This window comes from Ailuropoda melanoleuca, chromosome 10, assembly GCF_002007445.2.
Source record: "Ailuropoda melanoleuca isolate Jingjing chromosome 10, ASM200744v2, whole genome shotgun sequence".
NCBI lineage: Eukaryota > Metazoa > Chordata > Mammalia > Carnivora > Ursidae > Ailuropoda > Ailuropoda melanoleuca.
The window spans coordinates 74,641,640-74,662,430 of record NC_048227.1 but is presented as its reverse complement, the minus strand read 5'-3'; the positions used below and the strand labels follow the sequence as shown (position 1 = coordinate 74,662,430).

The 20,791-nt window shown below is 38.6% G+C and overlaps 1 protein-coding gene across 1 annotated transcript; it reads right to left on the bottom strand.

Moving 5' to 3' along the window:
* Positions 1-15,330, bottom strand: LOC100481128 (protein LEG1 homolog). Its single transcript, XM_002927509.1, has 5 exons — positions 15,030-15,330; positions 13,305-13,391; positions 12,417-12,601; positions 11,404-11,504; positions 1-223 (listed from the first exon to the last, which is right to left on the bottom strand). Exons 1-5 carry the CDS (start codon positions 15,328-15,330, stop codon positions 1-3), a joined length of 897 nt encoding a protein of 298 aa, XP_002927555.1.
* Between the last annotated feature and the right edge of the window lie 5,461 nt (positions 15,331-20,791).

Sequence of the window (20,791 nt, the reverse complement as noted above, 5' to 3'; positions counted from 1 at the left end):
TCAGGAAAGAAAACTTAGAACAAGCAGGACAGTGTTTTGAAAGACAGTAAAGTCTTTGATGAAGGGGGCTCTATCCCCGTTAACAAGCATTCGTGGTGGCAGGCCCTTCTGGTATTCATATGTTCTAACCAAAGTTGTAGGAAAGAGGGATGCAGCTAAATATTCCACAGCCACACACCAATTTCTTCCAAAACTTGCTTCTGGCTTAGAATAATACTCCAACCTAAGAGACAAGTGAAAACAGGTACAATTGTAATAAGTCTACTCAGCCTCATCATTTTCTTTCGTTTTTGATATTTTGGTTTCAAGATTTTATTGAAATTCTAGTTAGTTAACATATAAGGTAATATTGGTTTCAGGAGTAGAATTTAGTGACTCATCACTTACATATAACACCCAGTGCTCATCACAACAACTGAGGAACAATGGCTTAAATAAACTGCAATGTCTTAAATAAACTGCAGGCCCTAAGAACAATGGCTTGAATAAACCACAAAGCCTTATCAACAATGGCTTAAATAAACACTAGGAAAGAGGTGAGTGCACCTACCTGTTCAAGGCACAGAGGTGTATAAGCAAAGTCAGATCAAATGGAAGCCTTTCAAACGATTTAATTGTGTTATTGAAAAATTCATTTAATAAGTCAGTTAAGATACAGTCAAGTAAAAAAAATAAAAATATGCCTTAGAAGGCTCATTTTAATTTAAAGTACAGATATATGTGCACCAACCAATCTTAGGATCCAAGACCACAGAGTTTTAAGCATATGTAGGCTATACAGAGTTCAGTATTTTGTCACGTAAATAAAAGCCCTAATATATGGTTTTACCTAAAAAAGTAATAAATGAGATTTGAAGGAAGTGTCCCAGTATGTAGTAGATGGCAAACATGGCCCCAATTTTTCTAAACTCTTTATATCTGTTTTTTTTTTCTCCAGCGTCCCTTCCTTGTTACATTGGAAGGAAGTGGGAAGGAGAGAGGCAAACTTTCTTTTTTTTTTTTTTAATTTAATTTTATTATATTATGTTAATCACCATACAGTACATCCCCAGATTCCGATGTAAAAGTTTGATGCTTCATTAGTTGCGTATAACACCCAGTGCACCATGCAATACGTGCCCTCCTTACTACCCATCACCAGTCTATCCCATTCCCCCACCCCCTCCCCTCTGAAGTCTTCAGTTTGTTTCTCATAGTCCATAGTCTCTCATGTTTCATTCCCCCTTCTGATTACCCCCCTTTTCTTTATCCCTTTCTTCCCCTACCGATCATCCTAGTTCTTATGTTCCATAGATGAGAGAAATCATATGATAATTGTCTTTCTCTGCTTGACTTATTTCACTTAGCATTATCTCCTCCAGTGCCGTCCATGTTGCAGCAAATGTTGAGAATTCGTTCTTTCTGATAGCTGAGTAATATTCCATTGTATATATGGACCACAGCTTCTTAATCCAGTCATCTGTTGAAGGGCATCTCGGCTCCTTCCATGATTTGGCTATTGTGGACAATGCAGCTATGAACATTGGGGTGCATATGGCCCTTCTCTTTACTACGTCTGTATCTTTGGGGTAAACACCCAGTAGTGCAATGGCTGGGTCATAGGGTAGTTCAATTTTTAACTTTTTAAGGGACCTCCACACTGTTTTCCAGAGTGGCTGTACCAACTTGCATTCCCACCAACAATGTAGGAGGGATCCCCTTTCTCCACATCCTCTCCAACAATTGTTGTTTCTTGCCTTGTCTATCTTTGCCATTCTAACTGGCGTAAGGTGGTATCTCAGTGTGGTTTTGATTTGAATTTCCCTGATGGCTAATGATTTTGAACATTTTTTCATGTGTCTGTTAGCCATTTGTATGTCTTCATTGGAAAAGTGTCTGTTCATATCTTCTGCCCATTTTATGATTTGTTTATTTGTTTCTCGTGTATTGAGTTTGAGAAGTTCTTTGTAGATCTTGGATACCAGTCCTTTATCTGTGGTGTCCTTTGCAAATATATTCTCCCATTCCGTGGGCTGTCTCTTAGTTTTTTTGACTGTTTCCTTGGCTGTGCAGAAGCTCTTTATCCTGATAAAGTCCCATAAGTTCATTTTATCTTTTATTTCTCTTGCCTTTGGAGATGTGTCGTGAAAAAGGTTGCTCTGGCCGATGTCATAGAAGTTGTTGCCTATGTTCTCCTCTAGAATTTTGATGGATTCCTGTCTCACATTGAGGTCTTTCATCCATTTGGAGTTTATTTTTGTGTATGGTGTGAGAGAGTGGTCAAGTTTCATTCTTTTGCATGTAGCTGTCCAATTTTCCCAGCACCATTTATTGAAGAGACTGTCTTTTTTCCACCGGATGTTTTTTCCTGCTTTATCAAAGATTAGTTGCCCAAAGAGCCGAGGGTCCATTTCTGGGTTCTCTATTCTGTTCCATTGGTCGATGTGTCTGTTTTTGTGCCAGTACCATGCTGTCTTTGTGATCACAGCTTTGTAGTACAGCTCGAAATCCGGCATTGTGATGCCCCCAGCTTTGTTTTTCCTTTTCAACAGTTCCTTGGAGATTCGGGGCCTTTTCTGGTTCCATACAAATTTAAGGACTATTTGTTCCAGTTCTTTGAAAAATGTCCTCGGTATTTTGATCGGGATAGCATTGAAAGTGTAGATTGCTCTGGGTAGTATGGACATTTTAACTATGTTAATTCTTCCAATCCATGAGCATGGAATATTTTTCCATCTTTTTATGTCTTCCTCAATATCTTTCAAAAGTGATCTATAGTTTCTAGCATATAGGTCCTTTACGTCTCTGGTTAAGTTAATTCCAAGGTAACGCATGGTTTTTGGTGTTATTGTAAATGGGATGGATTCCCTAATTTCTCTTTCTTCAGTCTCGTTATTCGTGTATAGAAATGCAACTGATTTCTGGGCATTGATTTTGTATCCTGCCACCTTACTGAATTGTTCTATAACTTCTAATAGTTTGGGAGTGGATTCCTTTGGGTTTTCCATATAGAGTATCATGTCATCTGCAAAGAGAGACAGTTTGACTTCTTCTTTGCCGATTTGGATACCTTTGATCCCTTTTTGTCTTCTGATTGCTGTTGCAAGGACTTCTAGTACTATGTTGAATAATAGTGGCGAGAGTGGGCATCCTTGTCGTGTTCCTGATCTTAAGGGAAAGGCTTCCAGCTTTTCCCCATTGAGAATAATGCTTGCAGTAGGCTTTTCATAGATGGCTTTTATGAGATTGAGAAATGTACCCTCTATTCCTACACTCTGAAGGGTTTTAATCAGGAAAGGATGCTGTATTTTGTCAAATGCTTTTTCTGCATCAATTGAGAGGATCATATGGTTCTTGAGTCTTTTCTTGTTGATATGATGTATCACATTGATTGATTTGCGAGTGTTGAACCATGCTTGCATCCCAGGTATGAATCCCACTTGGTCATGATGGATAATCCTTTTAATGTACTGTTGGATTCTATTAGCAAGGATCTTGTTGAGGATTTTGGCATCCATATTCATTAGAGAAATCGGTCTGTAATTCTCCTTTTTGAGGGGGTCTTTGCCTGGTTTGGGGATCAAGGTAATATTAGCCTCATAGAATGAGTTTGGTAGCTTTCCTTCTGTTTCTATTTTTTGAAATAGCTTTAGGAGAATAGGTATTATTTCTTCTTTGAATGTTTGGTAGAATTCCCCAGGAAAACCGTCTGGGCCTGGAGTTTTATTATTTGGAAGGTTGTTTATCACTGACTCAATTTCTTCATAGTTAATTGGCCTATTTAAGAAATCTATTTCTTCCTGTTTCAGTCTTGGTAGTTTATAGGTTTCCAGGAAGGCCTCCATCTCTTCCAGATTGTTTAGTTTTTTGGCATATAGCTGTTGATAAAAGTTTCTAATAATCCTTGCAATTTCAATGGTGCTGGTCGTGACCTCTCCCTTTTCAGTCATAATTTTAATAATCTCAGTCCTTTCTCTTTGTTTTTGGACAAGTTTTGCCAGTGGTCTATCAATTTTATGGATTCTCTCAAAGAACCAGCTTCTAGTCCTGTTGATCTGCTCTACTGTGGTTCTGGTCTCTAATTCATTGATTTCTGCTCTAATCTTGGTCAACTCCTTCCTTGTCAGTGGGTTAGGCCTGTCCCTCTGTTGCTGTTCCAGTTTCTTGAGGTGAGAATATAGAAACTGCATTTTAGATTTTTCTATTCTTTTGAGTGAGGCTTGGATGGCTATGTATTTCCCCCTTAGGACTGCCTTTGCAGTATCCCATAGGTTTTGGACCGTTGTGTATTCATTCTCGTTGGTCTCCATAAATTGTTTAATTTGTTTTTTGATTTCCTGGTTTATCGAGTCATTCTTGAGCAGGATGGTTCTTAGCCTCCAAGTGTTTGAGTTTCTTCCAGGTTTTTCCTTGTGGTTGAGTTCCAATTTCAGAGCGTTGTGGTCTGAGAATATGCAGGGGATAATTTCAATCTTTTGGTATTGGCTGAGACCTGTTTTGTGTCCCAGAGCATGATCTATTCTTGAGAATGTTCCATGGGCATTTGAATAGAATGAGTATTCTTTGGTTCTGGGGTGTAGTGTTCTATATATATCTATGAGGTCCAACTCGTCGAGTATGGCATTCAAAGCCTTTGATTCTTTGCTTAGTTTTTGCCAGGGTGTTCTGTCTATTTCTGATAGTGGGGTGTTGAGGTCCCCTACTATTACTGTGTTCTTATCTATATGTCTCTTTATTTTGGTTAAGAGTTGGCTTGTGTATCTTGCTGCTCCCCTGTTGGGGGCATATATATTAATAATTGTCATATCCACTTGTTGAATACTTCCTTTAAGAATAATATAGTGCCCTTCTGTATCTCTCTCTATGGCCTCTAGTTTAAAATCCAGTCTATCTGATATGAGAATTGCTACTCCAGCTTTCTTTTGAGGTCCATTTGCGTGGAAGATGGTACTCCATCCCCTTACTCTAAGTCTGAATGCATCTTTGGGTTCAAAATGAGTCTCTTGTAGACAGCAAATGGATGGGTCATGTCTTTTTATCCAATCTGCAACCCTGTGGCGTTTTATGGGAGAGTTTAAGCCATTTAGATTGATAGAGATTATTGACAGATATGATTTTAATGATGCCATTTCTCTTTAAAGTCTTTGTATCGGTTGTGACTTGCTGCTCTGTATCACTCTTGGGGCCTTTTTACCTTTATAGAGCCCCCCTTAATATCTCCTGTAGGGCTGGTTTCGTGGTTACGAAATTGGTTAATGATTGGCGATTTTGGAACGTCTTTATTTCTCCATCAATTCTGAATGACAGCTTTGCTGGATAAAGGATCCTTGGCTGCATGTTTTTCTCTGAAAGAGCTTTAAAAATGCCCCCCCAAGCCTTTCTCTCATTCCAGGTCTCTGTAGACAGGTCTGACGTAATCCTGATACCTTTGCCTTGGTACGTGAGAAATTTCTTTGCCCTGGCCGCTTTCAATACTGTATCCTTGGATCTAATATTTGCGAATTGCACTATGACATGCCGTGGCGTAGGTTTGTCCTGGTTGAGCTTGGATGGGGTCCTCTCTGCCTCTTGGACACGAATGCTTGTTTCCCTTGCTAGATTAGGGAAGTTTTCAGCTACAATTTGTTCAAATATCTCTTCTAGACCTCTGTTTTTCTCCACCCCTTCAGGGATGCCGATGATTCTGACATTGGATCGTTTCATAGAGTCAGTAATCTCCCGTAATCTACATTCGTGGGCGTGGATTTTTTTAAGACCAGCTTCTATTTTCGTTTTTTCTTCTACTAACCCATCCTCCAATTCGCTAACGCGTTCCTCTGCCTCGGTGACCCTGGCCGTCAGAGCCTCTAGTTTTGACTGTATTTGGCCCACTGAGTTTTTAATTTCTGTCAGATTCGCTCTCATTTCTGCCCTTAGGGATTCTATATTCTCAGCAACGCTTTCTCTGATGCTTTTTTCAAGTTTACTCATCATCTTGACCATTGTTGCTCTGAATTCCATTTCTGATAATTGGGATACATCCATATGTATTAATTCTGTGGCCGAGGCCAATTCTGTGGCAGAGGCCACAGACTCATTATCTTTTCTTTGCTGGGGGGGACTTCTCCTTCTCGTCATTCTGATGAAGAGAGATTGCAGGGTTGTCCAGAGCCCAAGTGTTGACTGGGACCCAGGCCGTGCGCCCTTGTTTTATAGAGATCTTAGGGATGTGGGCTTCTTCCTTAAAGAGTTTATTTATTTATTTGAGAGAGAGAGAGACAGTCAGCAAGAAAGGGAACCCAAGCAGAGGAGTGGGAGAGGAAGAAGCAGGTTCCCGGTGGAGAAGCCCGATGAAGGACTCCTTACGGAGCGTTGTGATCACACCCTAATCCGAAGACAGGTGCTTGGTGACTGCGCCACTCAGGCGCTCCGGGTTGTGGGCTTCTTGATTTTTCAGCCTGCCTTCTGGGGGAGGGGCCTGCCTGCCGGTACTCAGAAAACCCTGTTTGGGTAGAGTCTCTGTGTCCCTTGCGAGGGGGGATGGGGATGGGCACCCTGTGAGCCGGTATTTCCGGGCTTTTGTTCTCTGGCGGCTTTCCCTGGCGGTTTGCTATGCCTCTTCTGAGAGAGCAGCAGCGGCTGAAATTCAGCCTCTGTCTCAGAACAGAGGGATCGCGGATCGTTCTCCACTGATGTTCTGGCCACTTTAACTCTGTTTCTGTTGGTGCTGCTCAACCCTGCAGCATCCCGGGCTGTGCGCCCCACACCCGGCGTCCCAGCCCTCACTTCCAGGGCCGGCACGTCTCTGTCCTTTGTGTTTCCAACCCCGCCAGCCGCCAGCCGCCCCGCGCGGGCTCCCGGAGCTCCCCGTCTCAGTCTGGTGTCTCACGGGTGCTGACCGCGAGTCCGCCTGCTCCCCCGTGCAGGTGGCCCTCCAGCCGCCAGCCGCCCCGCGGACGCTCCCGGAGCTCCCGGTCTCAGCCTCGATCCAGTGAGCACACCGGAGCTCCGGAGCTCCGTGAGATGCTTGGTGGTGCACGCTCCCGGCTCACGGACTCAGTCTGCCGTTTCCAGAGTGCGGGTCCGCGGTCCGCCCGCTCCCCGGTGCAGGTGGCCCGCCAGCCGCCCTGCGCGCGCGCTCCTGGAGCTCGCGTTCTAAGTCTGTTGTCTCGCGGGTGCCGTCCGCGAGTCCGCCTGCTCCCCCGTGCAGGTGGCCCGCCAACCGCCAGCCGTCCCGCGTGCGCTCCCGGAGCTCCCTTCTCAGCCTGCTGTCTCAAGCGTGCGGGTCCGCGGTCTGTCCGCTCCCCCTTGCAGGTGGCTACCGCTTCCCGGCGCCCTGACACGGCGGCTCCCTCCCCCTTCTGTTTAGCTTCCGATATCTGTGCGCGGTTTCACGGCTCCCCGCTTCGTACCTCGATACTCAGCGCTGGAGATGTTCATTTGTAGAGATCCAGATGTATCTTCCTGCGTCTCAGGCTGATTCCGTGGATATTCCTGCTGGTCTGGTACCTATCCAGCTTAACTCAGGGGACCGGCTGAAAAAGGGGTCCCCTACTCCTCCGCCATCTTAACCCGATCCGAGAGGCAAACTTTCTGATTGTGGCTCAGCCGTATGATTTCATTTGGCCAATAGGATATTAGCCAACTTGACACAGAGTAAGCCTGAAGTATGTTTTTACAATTTGATTTCTCTCTCCTGCCTTTCTGCCATCACGATGGCAAACCCTCAAGCTTGCCTGCTGAAGAAGAATGGGGTGACTAGTGGGGCAGAGCTGAGCTTCTCTCATCCCTGTGGTGTTAATCAAAATCAGCTAACACGAGTGAGCCCAGGAAAGAGCAGCAGATCCGCCCAGCTGACTCTTAGACATGTGAGGAATAAACACTGCTGTATGACACTGAGATTTAGTAGTTATCCACAGGGCTACATTCTCATGAAAAAAAGTGGAATGAAATACGGGGCAACACACTTAATAAATTGCAGACTTCTCAACAGCAAAAGTGAAGCTAAAAATTAATGGAGATATGCCTTCAAAAATCTAAAGTATTACCAGCCTAGATTTCTGTAATCACTCAAAGCCTCAGTCAAAAATCGTGATAGAATAATGATATTTTAAGAATGCAAATTACCTATGATTCTTTTCTTATACAATTATTCTGAATGGACTAGCATGGAAGTCTTAACAAACAAAGTAATGCAGGAAATAAAAAGATACGGGATACTGGAAATGGTAATTCAACACAAAGAAGAGACAAAGGAAATCTAGTACAAAGATACTAGAGACCTAAGAAGCATACCTGACCACCTAGGCAGAGCAGAGCAAGTCAACGGCTCTGAAAGAAACCTCTTCAAGAAGAAGGGATTGATATAATTCTGGATGCTTTTAAACATGTTGAGAAAAAACTTCCTTGGTTTGCTAATTGGAAGTGATTAGTGTTGTGTACAATAGAAAGTAAACAAAAATGCACAAAAAATTATAAATAAGGGGAATAAGATAACAAGGAAAAATAATTATAATCAGTTTAATACATGTGATATGAATAGTGATTAATAGTTAAAATAATGTAGCCACTGAACATTGACCCAATCCAAATTACTAAACAATTATGCAGAGAAAGTGAGAAGTGGGAAGAATTTTTGTGGAGTGGAGGTGAGGGGAACTAAGTGGTAGTTTTCTATGGTCGTGATAAAAAGGATAAAACTTAAATCTGCAAATCGGGACATGTTATAGGATTTTTTATTTTTAGAAATATAGTACCAAATATCAAAGTAACCGTGGTTATAGTGGTATTCTCCCTGGATACAGCTGTTTCATTTATTTATGAATTTTTGGTGGAAGCGATGGCAAAACCTCATAGAACCATTTGACTCTTTAAATCATTGACATATAAGAAGTGGATAATCTACAAATTAAAAATAATCCAAAACAAAAAATAAGAAAGCACACCTGAATTCAACATATAAATTAAGGAAACAAGGAAGGAGGGATGAGGGGGAGGGAGGGAGAGAGAGAAGGAAGGGAGGAAGGGAGGCAGGGAGGAAGGAAGGAATCTCTGAAGAATTCCTGAAATAGAAATAGCAGCAGCTGTGGGAAGACTCTAAGGCCCATCCATCCACTACTCTAACTCCCGGGACAAGAGGCCCTGATCACACTCACTTGCCTGCTAACCTACCTGAGAGGGTGGGAGAAGAGTTATGAATGCTTTTTTGTTCAGTTAGGTGATTGCCTGTGGGGCTCATCTCTCCCCAGAATTGAAAGATTCTCATCAAGGAAGTGAATATCATATTTTATTCCTGCTTCATTATATATTGAAAAGGTGGAAGCATTTTTTTTATCATTTAATAGTTTTAAATATCTTTTTAGAAGGGAAGAAGAACCTTGGTACTTATTGACCTCATAAAACCAGTTTGTAGGTCATGTACGATGCAGGCAGTACAGCTCACAGGTAAGAAGATGAGCTATGGAGTCATGAGAAATTTAAAGACTAGCCCTGCCATTCACTGACCATAAGATTTTAAGCAAGTTACTAAACAGCTCAACCACATACTCAGGATCTAGAAAAAGGAGTTGTTTTGAAGTGAGATATTACGTGAGGATACTTCGTGAAATTTCTTTTACTTGTTGTACTTGAGAAACAAGTTTTTTAAAAACTCATGGGAGAGAGTCATTTGTTGATACAGAAATAGGTCAAGTAAAGAGGATCAAATTTCAGAGAATAAAAAGAGTAAAAAACATTTTTTTGGTTATAATTAGTGAGGAAAGTACTTCTAATACGATCAGAAAAAAAAACTTTTAGGTCATACACTTGTGATCAAAATAATCAGGTAAATATTTAAGATTATTCACTGAAAACTTCATATGTTCTGTGATTTTGGAGTTTTTAAATAAACTTGGCCTGTTAAAAAATATGACATTTCTTTCAAAAGCAGTTCCATTACATAAATAGGAATAAATACAATAAGATTAAAAGTCTAAGTCCACAGGAGACAGGAAATGTACCTACAAGAAAAAAATTTCTTCAATCTCCTTGAATTTACTTAAAGTATTCTTATATTTCTTAGGGACAAAGTTGCATTCTGTAGTGATTTATCTTTGTATATGAACCTGGAACATCTGTAAATGAAAAAAGTAATCTAGAGCGATGACTTGCTATCAGTCAAATCTTGAGGTTGGCAATCCCAGGCTGAAATCCTTGTCTGATAATCTCATTCCTATTTCCTGTCATCAGAATAGAAAGAGCAGTTGAGTTACAACTGCAGCCCCAAATCCTATCACTGATGCTGCCCCAGGAGAAAACTCCTCCATTGCCCAACTTAATATCTAGTTTTTGAAGCCATACCAACAGGTAAAGGAGGAAATGTGCTTCGAATCTGCTACTTAGGTGATTTATTTACCTAACTGAATGATGGAGTCCGTGGGAGAGACAGCCAGTGAAATAAGAGGCACACATTCCTGCCTGGATTTACCAGTCCACTTATAAACAATACCAAGGACACTGATTTTGGTTACTATTTTTTACCATACCCAGATTTCTACCCTGTATCCCACTCCAAGTAGTTGGCTTCACCCTCAGATAGTGTCCATGGTGGCTGATTTTATGCATCAAATTGACTGGGCCTCAGGGTGCCCAAATATTTAGTTAAACATTATTTTGGGTGTTTCTGTGATGTTTTTTGTTTTGTTTTATTTTGTTTTTGGAAATCTCAGTTTCCAAATCAGTTGACTGAGTAAAACATATTGCCCTCCATAATGTGGATGGGCCTCATCCAATCTGTTGAAGGTGTGAACAGAACAAAAGGCTGAGAGAGTAAGAGTAAATTACTCTAAAGTAAGAGAGAATTTTCCTGGCTGATGGCCTTCATACTGGAAGGGAGGCTCTTTCCGGGTCTACCTATATCTGTCTATCTACCTATCATCTAGCTCCTATTAGGGCTGTTTCTCTGGAGAACCCTAATACAGTATCATGCACAACTAAGCACAAATCGCTTTGACAGCTTCACATGTGGGTGTATAATAACCTCTAGATGTACATGGAGAACGGCCCGATAATCTAAGCTATCCTCTGTGCTAATCCTGATGCTAGTTGATCTTTTTCCCTAAATATGCTCCTACCATATAATGTGCCCATGGTCAAAATAATGAAGAAAATGTCTTTTCTTTTTTTAATGTAGAGAAATTGGTATGTTTTGTTTGTTGGTTGGCTAGCTGTTTCATTAGTTATCAGTGGGTTAGCACAAGATACTTTTTTTCCTCAAAATTTTGTTCCTTCTTCATAAAACACTTAACCTAATCATTTAAAATAGTTACACTTCATCATTAAGATACACAGTGACTAATATTATGTAATAGGAAGACTGACCACCACTTTAGAAAAGGAATAAAAAAGCATAAGTAAGGCCAAAAGTCTTACCATATTCAATAGAAATGATTTGGGATCCATTCTTACCTATCTTCAAATATCTTGCTAGCATAGTCCAAGCTTGAGACATGTGCAGTCCACAAATACTTCAACAGGTCTTCAAAGCTACTAGAAGGATCCTGTAAATGCTGTAGCAGAGGAGAAATTTATTCATATTTGAGAAAATATAACAATTCCTCTCCTTACAACTTAATTTAATCCCATATATAATTTAGAAATATTCTACGTGAGAGGAGAATTTTGTTTCTAAGAACCGTGCAAGCTCTCAGTGACTAACACTCTGTAAAAGAGTATAATATCTATTATAATTAATAATATTGAATGCATCTATAAGAAATAAGCTGCAACAATTTTCCCAAGAGTCAGTATTTCATACTGGCCAGGAGAATTTTGGTTTTGGTTTGTCATTTGCTTTTCTGCTATCATAGTAGAAGTTACAACAAAAGTTTAAGATTAAGAAAAGGAGGAAATTTTTATTAGAATATTTAATTCAATCATATCTAAAGTAGTGAACTAATAATCTATAGAACTAGTAAATCTATCTTTTCATTGTGGACCTTAGCCCACATCCATGTTTAGCCAATGTTTTCATTTTGCTCATTGAATATTTGGTTTTGATTGCCACATAATTGTTTATTTCTACCTATATATGATCATTTATTAATTCAGTTGAAATAAGTTAATTGTTCTAAAAACCAATTCCATAATTATATTTCTCCCAAGAATTAACCTTTGGTTGCCATGCAGGTTCAATTACCCAGAATATTCTTCTCATTTAGTAAGATATCTTTTGCGCTCTCACATCGTGTATAATTTATTTGAAATGAGTGGATAGACTTTGTGTTAATGCCATACTGGTTCAGAGGGTATTAATGGCACATAAAGCCCAGCTACAATGTAATAATATAATTTGCGTAACAGTCTACATTTTTACACTTAGGAAAATATTATACGATGCACACAAAAACCTAAACAAAAAGCATTATACAAAAAAAGAAATAAATTATAGGAAAATAAATTATAAAACTTATGAAAGCAACCTGGTAAAAGGCATTCCACTTGCTCATTGTCTCAGGAAAGGATTGCAGACAACTAGAAACATTAAGACAAAACTTTGTCTGATCTTTGGGTGGTGGCAAAAGTAGGACTTGGTCTGATGATATCCCCATTACGCCAGAATCAACCGCAGCAAGGAAAGGCAATGCAGATAGAAAGTAATTCATATCTGTAACAGCAAAATACTTATTACCACAAGCACTAAGAAATGTGATAGAGAGTATTTTTAAGTAATGTGTACACGAGTAAGCAAAAATCACAGATCCAGAAACCTAAAGGTCACTAGCAAAAAAAAAAAAAAAAAATTGCAAATCTCCCTAAGGAGATTGGGAAATATCTGTAAGAAACTGTGTGTAAATTAATTTTGTTACCAAAACACAAAATAAGATTAAGGAATTAGAAAATACCTTCTGATTATTTTAGTATTAAATATCTGACTGAAGCCTTCGATTACGGATTGATAAAATGATTTGTGGTACACTACTCTGACACGTTTATGGTTTAAAAGTCAAACACATTTGGTCTGAGCAAAATGAGAAAAAGCCCTATTTGCTTGTTCCCTCCATTCTGGAGACTGCCCCTCATTCGTGGGACCTCCCACCTGACTGCCAGTGCTGGGCTTTCAGAGCCCACAGTCCTTTGCAGTTGCTTGTTTCAGTCCTTCAGTGAAAAGCTGAATATGTCCTAGGGAATTGTTATTGACATTATGGCTTATAAATTCTAGAATGTGGCATAAAGGCCACAAGGTACATGATGAAATAGATTCCTTCTTACAAAGGAGTAGTATTGTTTTGTCTCTGTCCCTAAGATTTTAGGTTGAATACTTTCCTTGGGGATGGTTATTACCTATTTTGCCATTTAAGTGAACCTACCAGCCCACCAACTGTCCACAGAGATACACAAAGGATCTCCAGATTCATAGCCACAGCCTTTTCTTTGTCTGGGATCAGCTAATCGTCCTAGAAGAGAGAGTGTGCAGGGATTATTTATTATATACTAACATTAATTCTTGAATATCAATAAATATTTTGCTTTAATTTGGTCTCTTCTTTTATTGATCTCCAACAACTCCCTCTCACTCAACCTCCCCCTTCCTTTTCTTGTCCCTTTCTTAAATACACACACACACCCTACACTCAATCACATGCTCCTAAGCCATCCTGTTTCCAGGCCCTGTCCTTTGGCTTAATTTCCAATATTACCAAATTAGAATAGAATTTTTCAGGTGGACCTAAATATTGGTATTTTTTTAAACTAGGCACTTATTTTCAATATGCAGCGAAGATTGAGAAACACTGCTTAGGCTCATTCTTTTATTTCCTAGTAGATTTCATTTCTATTTCCCCAGTTAAATTTCACCCACATTTCAAATCTCAGTATAAATTCATTTTTTCCTGATTACTTCAGCTGACTCCACTCTGCCCTTTGTTTTTGTTTTGCACTTTTAACTTTTATCCAAGAGTTGTTGTGTATTGTTTTCTATTTAATTTCTGCTATCTTTCCCATTGCACTTTTGCTGTAAATTCTTTGATGGCAGGGAAACTATCTGAAAGTACTTATTCACACCCCATCTCCCCACAGCTCTTAGCAAATGCTAGACACTTAACAGCTCATCAAAGGATGAGTTTAGTCAGGCTTGACCCTGATGTGTGAATGCAATGCAAGAGATAAGAAGGGCATTAATCTACCAGCTCTTTCAGACTCCATCTCTCCCCTGAAGTTGGCATGCCTCCCATTGTAGACTTTATGTTAGTGATTTCTCTTGGACCCGGGTTGTTTTGACCCCAAGGAATGCCAGATAATTCGGAGTAGGTTTGGGTCTCAGGACATTTCCTGACGAAGACGCATGACTTGTCAACCTCCGTAGCTCCTGAATATGACCACCGCTCAGACTTAATATCAACCATAATCTTCTCTCTGTATTTTTTCCATTGGAATAGAACAAATTTCCTTATTGTGGTATTATCAGTGTGGAGTAGGCAGGAGGCACCACTCTCCTTCATAAGCTTCTTCTGTCAGCCATAACAAAAATATCTTTTTAATTTATAAATCCTTGGCCCACAACGTATCTCCTAACTAAACACTAGAATGTATTTTCAAGAGGAATTGATCATTTGCAGAGCAACATCTTCATGAACAAGATGGCACTCCTTGCCTATGAACCTTATCTCCATGTATATTAATCACAATTGGGACTTCAAAAAATTCAAGTTAATTTAACATCATCACCTTCTGTTTTTCATGTATATCCTTTTGACTGCTTTGTTCATCTAAGTGCTTAGAATGGCATCTAGCACCTAGCAGGAGTTCAATAAATACTTGTAGTATGCTCGATAGGTTTCAATAGATTTAATATGAAGTCTTTTAGTGTTTGGCAACTACAGCTTATGCCCCATTGTGGTTTCTAGTCAAAACGGAAGCACATAAAAGAAGGATTTATGGAGGAGAAGAAGAAGTAGAGAAATATGGTTATGAGGGGGAAAGAGGAAAAAGAAAAGGATCAATTTACAAAAACATGGTATGGTATATACAGAGACTTATTTCCCAGTTACTACATGGTCATATTTCATCAGGATGAAAACAAGAGTCGTTCTTACCTGTTCTGTATTGCCAGCCATGCTGGAGAGGTAATCCCCATAAAATATTTTGATCATTGTTTGCTACGATGTTTTCAAAATAACTCGCTGTGGTGTTCACCAGGATTTTGTACATCCCCATTCTCTCATTGTAAACCCAGGGATCAATAACGTACTTTCCATTCTCTACCCTGTAGTCACTGAACCGACCAGCACTCGTCCTCCACAGTGGGGGATACAGATCTGGGACATTAGATACTCCTGCTAAAGAAGCAGAGAAGCAACCAGCTAGTACACAGGTCCAAGCAGGAAGGAAAGCCATCGCGCCAAAGCTGTGGACTGAGGCTGGGGCAAGGCTCTTATTGGGAAATGGAGGAAGAAGTCATGGTATTTGCTTATATCCCAGCATGTCAACATTTTTGTTCTTTTCCCTGAAGACGATAGGGTGATGATGCAAAGGCCTTACCAATGAAAATAGGATGTCTCTCTTACTAAATAACATCATCAATGTAGTTTGTTATTCACATGATAGTCCACAAATCAGTTGAATATTTTATTGTTGAATGAATAAATATTCTAAACACTTTCAGAAAACTGTTATTAAGTTTACATTGTGTTTGTATGCCTATTAAATGAAATACACCCCTAAACATATATCTTGACCTTATTCATCTAGAAATGTAAAGATATTGGAAGTTACCTATGTCTGCAGAAAAGAGTTTACATAGCAAGCCTGAGAATGTTATTGTTACAAAAACCAGCTTGCAAGGTTGGCCCTTGGCTGGCATCTGTCTACTTGGCTCTCAAAGTTCCCAGTCAACAGTTAAATGACAAGTGAGTCACTGTACCTAGACTGTGCAAACAATATAGTTTATGCCCAACACCTGCTTTCCTTGTAGAGTCTGGAACTTTCATACATGACCAGTCCCAATAAACAGCTTGAGCACTGCCTCTTTAGTGGGAATCTCTGGGCAGAAACAAAACCACATATTCCTGTCCTTCTGTTACTGGGAGAAAGTGTGCTCTGTGTGACTTCTCACTGGAGGGAGAGAGCATGTGCAAATACACATGCATTCCTTCAGATTCTGCCTGTGTTTTTTCCCCTTTTGTTCAGCTGTATTCATACTACATCACCGTAAAGAATCTTAGCCATGAGTACAATCATATGCTGAATCTTAAGAGTCTTCTAGAGCATGTTTAAACATAGGTCCCTGAATAAAAGCTTCAGATACGCATTAGTTATCTCTCACCAAAGGCTAAGAAAAAATGTTTTAAACATTTATTTAGTATGTTTAGTGAATGTAATAACTTCTAGCACTCATACTGAATCACGTATCTCTAGATCCTAGAGGAAAAGACAGTCTAACAGGTTTTAATTTCAGGTGTATAAGTTTTAACAATATAAAAAAGAAATTCCCTGTGATTATAATTTCATTATAAAGGAATGGACTGCTTTAAAGGGCTGAGTTTTCTTCATGCAGAGGCTATTGAACTAGTGTTTGGGGGTGGGGCGGGTAACGTAAAGGAAATTGATATATTAGCTAACATATAAAATAGTTGAATTTTGCAACTCCTTCTGTGTCAGAATCTAAAAAATAGGTTAGGCTGGCCTATAATATTATAGATAAGACTACTGTCAACAGAAACCTTCCAGGGTTTCCTAACCTACATTGTGATTACAAAATAAATCACCAATGATATTGGGGTACTCCCTTATCATTGAAAAAAAAGCTTGAATGTGTTGCATAAATAATATGAAGGTTGATGTACCAGGATTTATAATAATACGTCAATATATACTGAAAAAAACAAAGAATGTTCCATTTAGAAGTTTCTGTTGTAAGGAAGAAGCTTGAAGTGTGCTTATGCCAGTCTATTGGCAAAAATTCCTAGTTAATTCCCAGTTTTCTTTCATCAATAGACTGTTAGCTGGGAACATGGGTATCCAGAATTAAGACCACAATTCCACTATCCTTTGCATAAGCAACCACATTACCAGGTTCCAGCCACTGGGACATGAATGGAAATAGTGCTCATGTATCCTTTAAAAAAAGGGAAAGGCCACTTTTTCATCCCTTCCTCCATGTTGTGGCTTGGATTGTAGATGTGATGGCTACAATTCCATCTCAATGCTTATGGACAATGATACCATCACAATGCAAAGCTGGAGATTGCATGAATCCCAGAAGATTGTGCAACCATGAAATATAACTGAGTCCCTACATCTGGATTTGACCTAAGACAGAAACAACTTCCTATCTTATTTCTACCACAGTTATTTGGGTTTCACCCACGCATAGTGAAACTAATGTCCTCATGAACAAGCAGCACGACAGTCTGATTATCAGCACCATTAGAAACCCCTGTTTCCCAGCAGGTCAAAAGTGAGGCTTACTTCTGGCATGGTCCACACTGAATATCCCTTAGCAGGATATGACCGCTTTACTCCTGTCATTTTATTTATCCAATGGTCTTCTGATTGATGATTATTCAAATTTCTAAATATATTAATATAAAGGGGAAGTGGTGAAAATTACTGTTTTATTTTGGATTAAGAATACAAGCATTTTGGATATCAAGAAAATATATTCCATCTTTATAAGAAAGTTAACATATGGATGTATACTATAAGACATTTTTCTAGAACCAAATGCCAACATCATACTGAAAGGAAGATACCTGAGGAGTATTTCCTTTAAAGTCAACTATAGGATAAAAATAACCACTATAATTATAATCATCTAACGTTTCTTTGCAGATATCATACAATTAAGTTAACATAGATAAAGAAATTAGAGGAATAAAATTGTTAGTGAGGAAGAGACATTATTTTTGCAGATAATATGATACTATCTGGAAAATAGAGAGTACACTAAAGGGGTAGATTCAAAGAAAAAGAGAATTTCACAAGTTGGCCATGTACCAGGTTAGTATATATATATCAGTAGTTTTAATATAAAAACACTTAGAAGTATAAAGGAATAAATATATTGGAGGGATGGTCCCATTTAAAATGTCAACAAAGGAACTGAAATGTCTAGGAATAAATTTAAATGTGTTAGATAAATATGGGAAAAAATCTTTAGACACATTCATGAGAGACACAAAATAGAACTGAACAAGTTTAAGTCATGCCATATCCTTAAATGAAAAAGCTCAACATTATCAAGATGTTAATTTATAAATTCAACACAATCACAATGAGAAATATTAATATAATTTTTAGAAGCAGTACAGCTAAGTGTAAAGTCTCTTTAAAAAAGTTGAGAAAATAGGAAAACTCTAAAACTCATGGCTGATAAGAATGAGAGGCAACTTCCCCTAACCGATATTAAAACCTTAATGATTAAAGTAAAACACAGGAGTCATCCAAGTCCAGAGTCATCAGTGGGATACTGTGACCATATGCATATAAGCAGACAGATCATTGGACTAAAGAAAAGAAAAAGGTTTTTTTTTTAAAAACAAGACCTAAACCCAAAACAAATGAGCAGTTAATGGGGAATTGTAGGGCTAGATCTGCACAGTCCTTATGGATGTGATAGGCTTTGGGTTCCTACATACACTGGGAAAATAAGAATACATATGGAAGTAAGATATTTGTTAAAGACACGACAAGAAATCATTAAGTCAATAGAAGAAGCTGGGTTTTCTAATCCAGAAAACCGTGAACAGCATATACAGGTGTATTGAACTAGTCAAAGAGAAACTAATTAGAAGCTTACAAGTAAGCCTCAAGTGAATGTTCAATTTATCATGGCATGGACTGCTAAGTACATACACCAATAGTCATTTTCTCTCTCTCTTAGTAAGGCAACAATGATGTTTTTAGTGCAGGACAGTCTTTCCAGGAATAAAGGCTATGTAAATTCCTCTCACTTAAAGCAAGGTGTGGCTATGTGAGTCCAATCGACTGCGAGCCAAAACGTGATGTTGCAACTGTCAGGAAATCTCCTTAAATGACAGTTTGTCTTTTCTTATTATTTTTCTTCCTTCGGCTGGCTGGAATAACTTGAGACTGACAAACCTGCTTAGATTTTGAAGTAGCAAAAAGGGGGACAGAATAACATAGAAGAACCTAGATTTCTGATATTCACGGAGCTCTAGACTAGTTTCTAAAAACGAAACGAAAATTTTTCTTGTACAAGGCAATGCTTTTTGCAGGATTTGTTGCTTATCTGAACTGACATTCCAATGATGTCTTTTAGTATCTCTCTCTTAACTGTAATGCAGACGTAGTGTTATATACTCTTATATCCACTAGTTGTTACGGTTTCAAGTCGTTGGAACTTTATGATAACATAGAAACTGGATTCAATTATTGGATAGAAAATTTGTATTTAAATGTGAAGCACAAACACAAAAACAGCTCAATCTGTATTTGTGTTTGAAGCACATGCGTATATGCAATAACTCAAACTCCACAAGATCTGCATGAGATGAACGCTAATATCTACTTCATAAGAGGGACACCGAGGCTTATCAGGATCGAAGCACTTACCCAGAGTCACTCAGGATGCAGATGGGAAAGACTGATCCCAGGTCTGCCTGAGGTCAAAGTCAAGGCTTTTGTAGGCTGTACTATATTATGCCACAAAATAATAGTGCAAATCATATTATAGGAAAAAATTTATTTAAGAAAGAAACTGTGCTTAAACAACTCAGCATTGTATTCATATCAAGGCATTTGTCAAGATTCTTTGCCTATAATGCTGATTGAAAGTATTAAATGACAAATGTTTGTGGAAACTGCCAAAAAATTAAAGCTCGAAGACATGTGTCCCCATTTCAACCTTGCACTAGCAGTGTGTACTTGGGGACTCTTATTCTAAATTTTTGCTGCAAAACAATGATAGTAAAACCATTTTTTACTTCTGCACAGTCATTGGGATATGTAGAGGAGAGGATTCAGATGAAAGGAATAAGAGTATAAACCCACGCAAAAATAAAATCATAAAGCCATTTTTATTAGAATTAAACACCAATCGAGGATACGTTTGACCCACCTCCATATTCTAAGTATGTGCCTTGACTTATGCATGATTTGATTATATTCTTGAATTACTTTGGTGTTTTCATCCTTCTATTCCCCATGTTTGGTCAAACAGTAGAAATATTTAAAGGTACTTTTTGTATATAAAGCACATGGTTTCATGTCATAGTAATCAATATAATTTCTTAAATTGCCTGAAAGAGAACATCTGGTTGACTTTTCTAAAATAAATTATCCCCAAATACTTACCTGACCTATGCCTAAAAGCATATAAAATATATTTTATAGCTACTTTTAATCACATAAGATATATTTATACAAGTGTAATAGTACAGCAGATAGGCCATATTTTTCCTGGTTAAATATTCCTTGGATGTACTTTCTGTCTGAAATGGGCTTTTATTAACTCCTGTGTAAAATTATCTTTATTCACTCCATTATGGCATGAAATATAAAAGGAAAAATGGAAAAACAAAAACAAACAACCAAACAAAAAACACCAAAACCGTATCTTTGTTGGAACAAAGGCATGGATGTATTTGAAAATTATCGACTATAAATTTATTTAAAGTAAAGATGTACCCTGAATGCATTGACTGCTGCAGGGTAAACTTTCTGTAAGATCTGGACCCACAACAGGGGACTATCACTGAACACCCACTATGAAATCCTAGAAGAAAAAAGAAGAAAGTGCAAAATAAATCATACTGACGTGATTCTGATTATCTAACTCTTATTCCTTGATAGAGAGCACTGTCCCCATGATTTCCATCAGTATTCTACAAGTCTT

What these genes read in the sequence shown, in the direction of transcription:
- LOC100481128 (XM_002927509.1), bottom strand. Translation starts at nt 15,330, where the DNA reads ATGGCTTTCCTTCCTGCTTGGACCTGTGTACTAGCTGGTTGCTTCTCT. An exon ending in TGTGGACAGTTGGTGGGCTG is followed by an intron (nt 12,602 to 13,304) that starts GTAGGTTCACTT and finishes TTGCTGTTACAG; the next exon opens with ATATGAATTACTTTCTATCT. An exon ending in AGCAAGATATTTGAAGATAG is followed by an intron (nt 224 to 11,403) that starts GTAAGAATGGAT and finishes CTTGTCTCTTAG; the next exon opens with GTTGGAGTATTATTCTAAGC.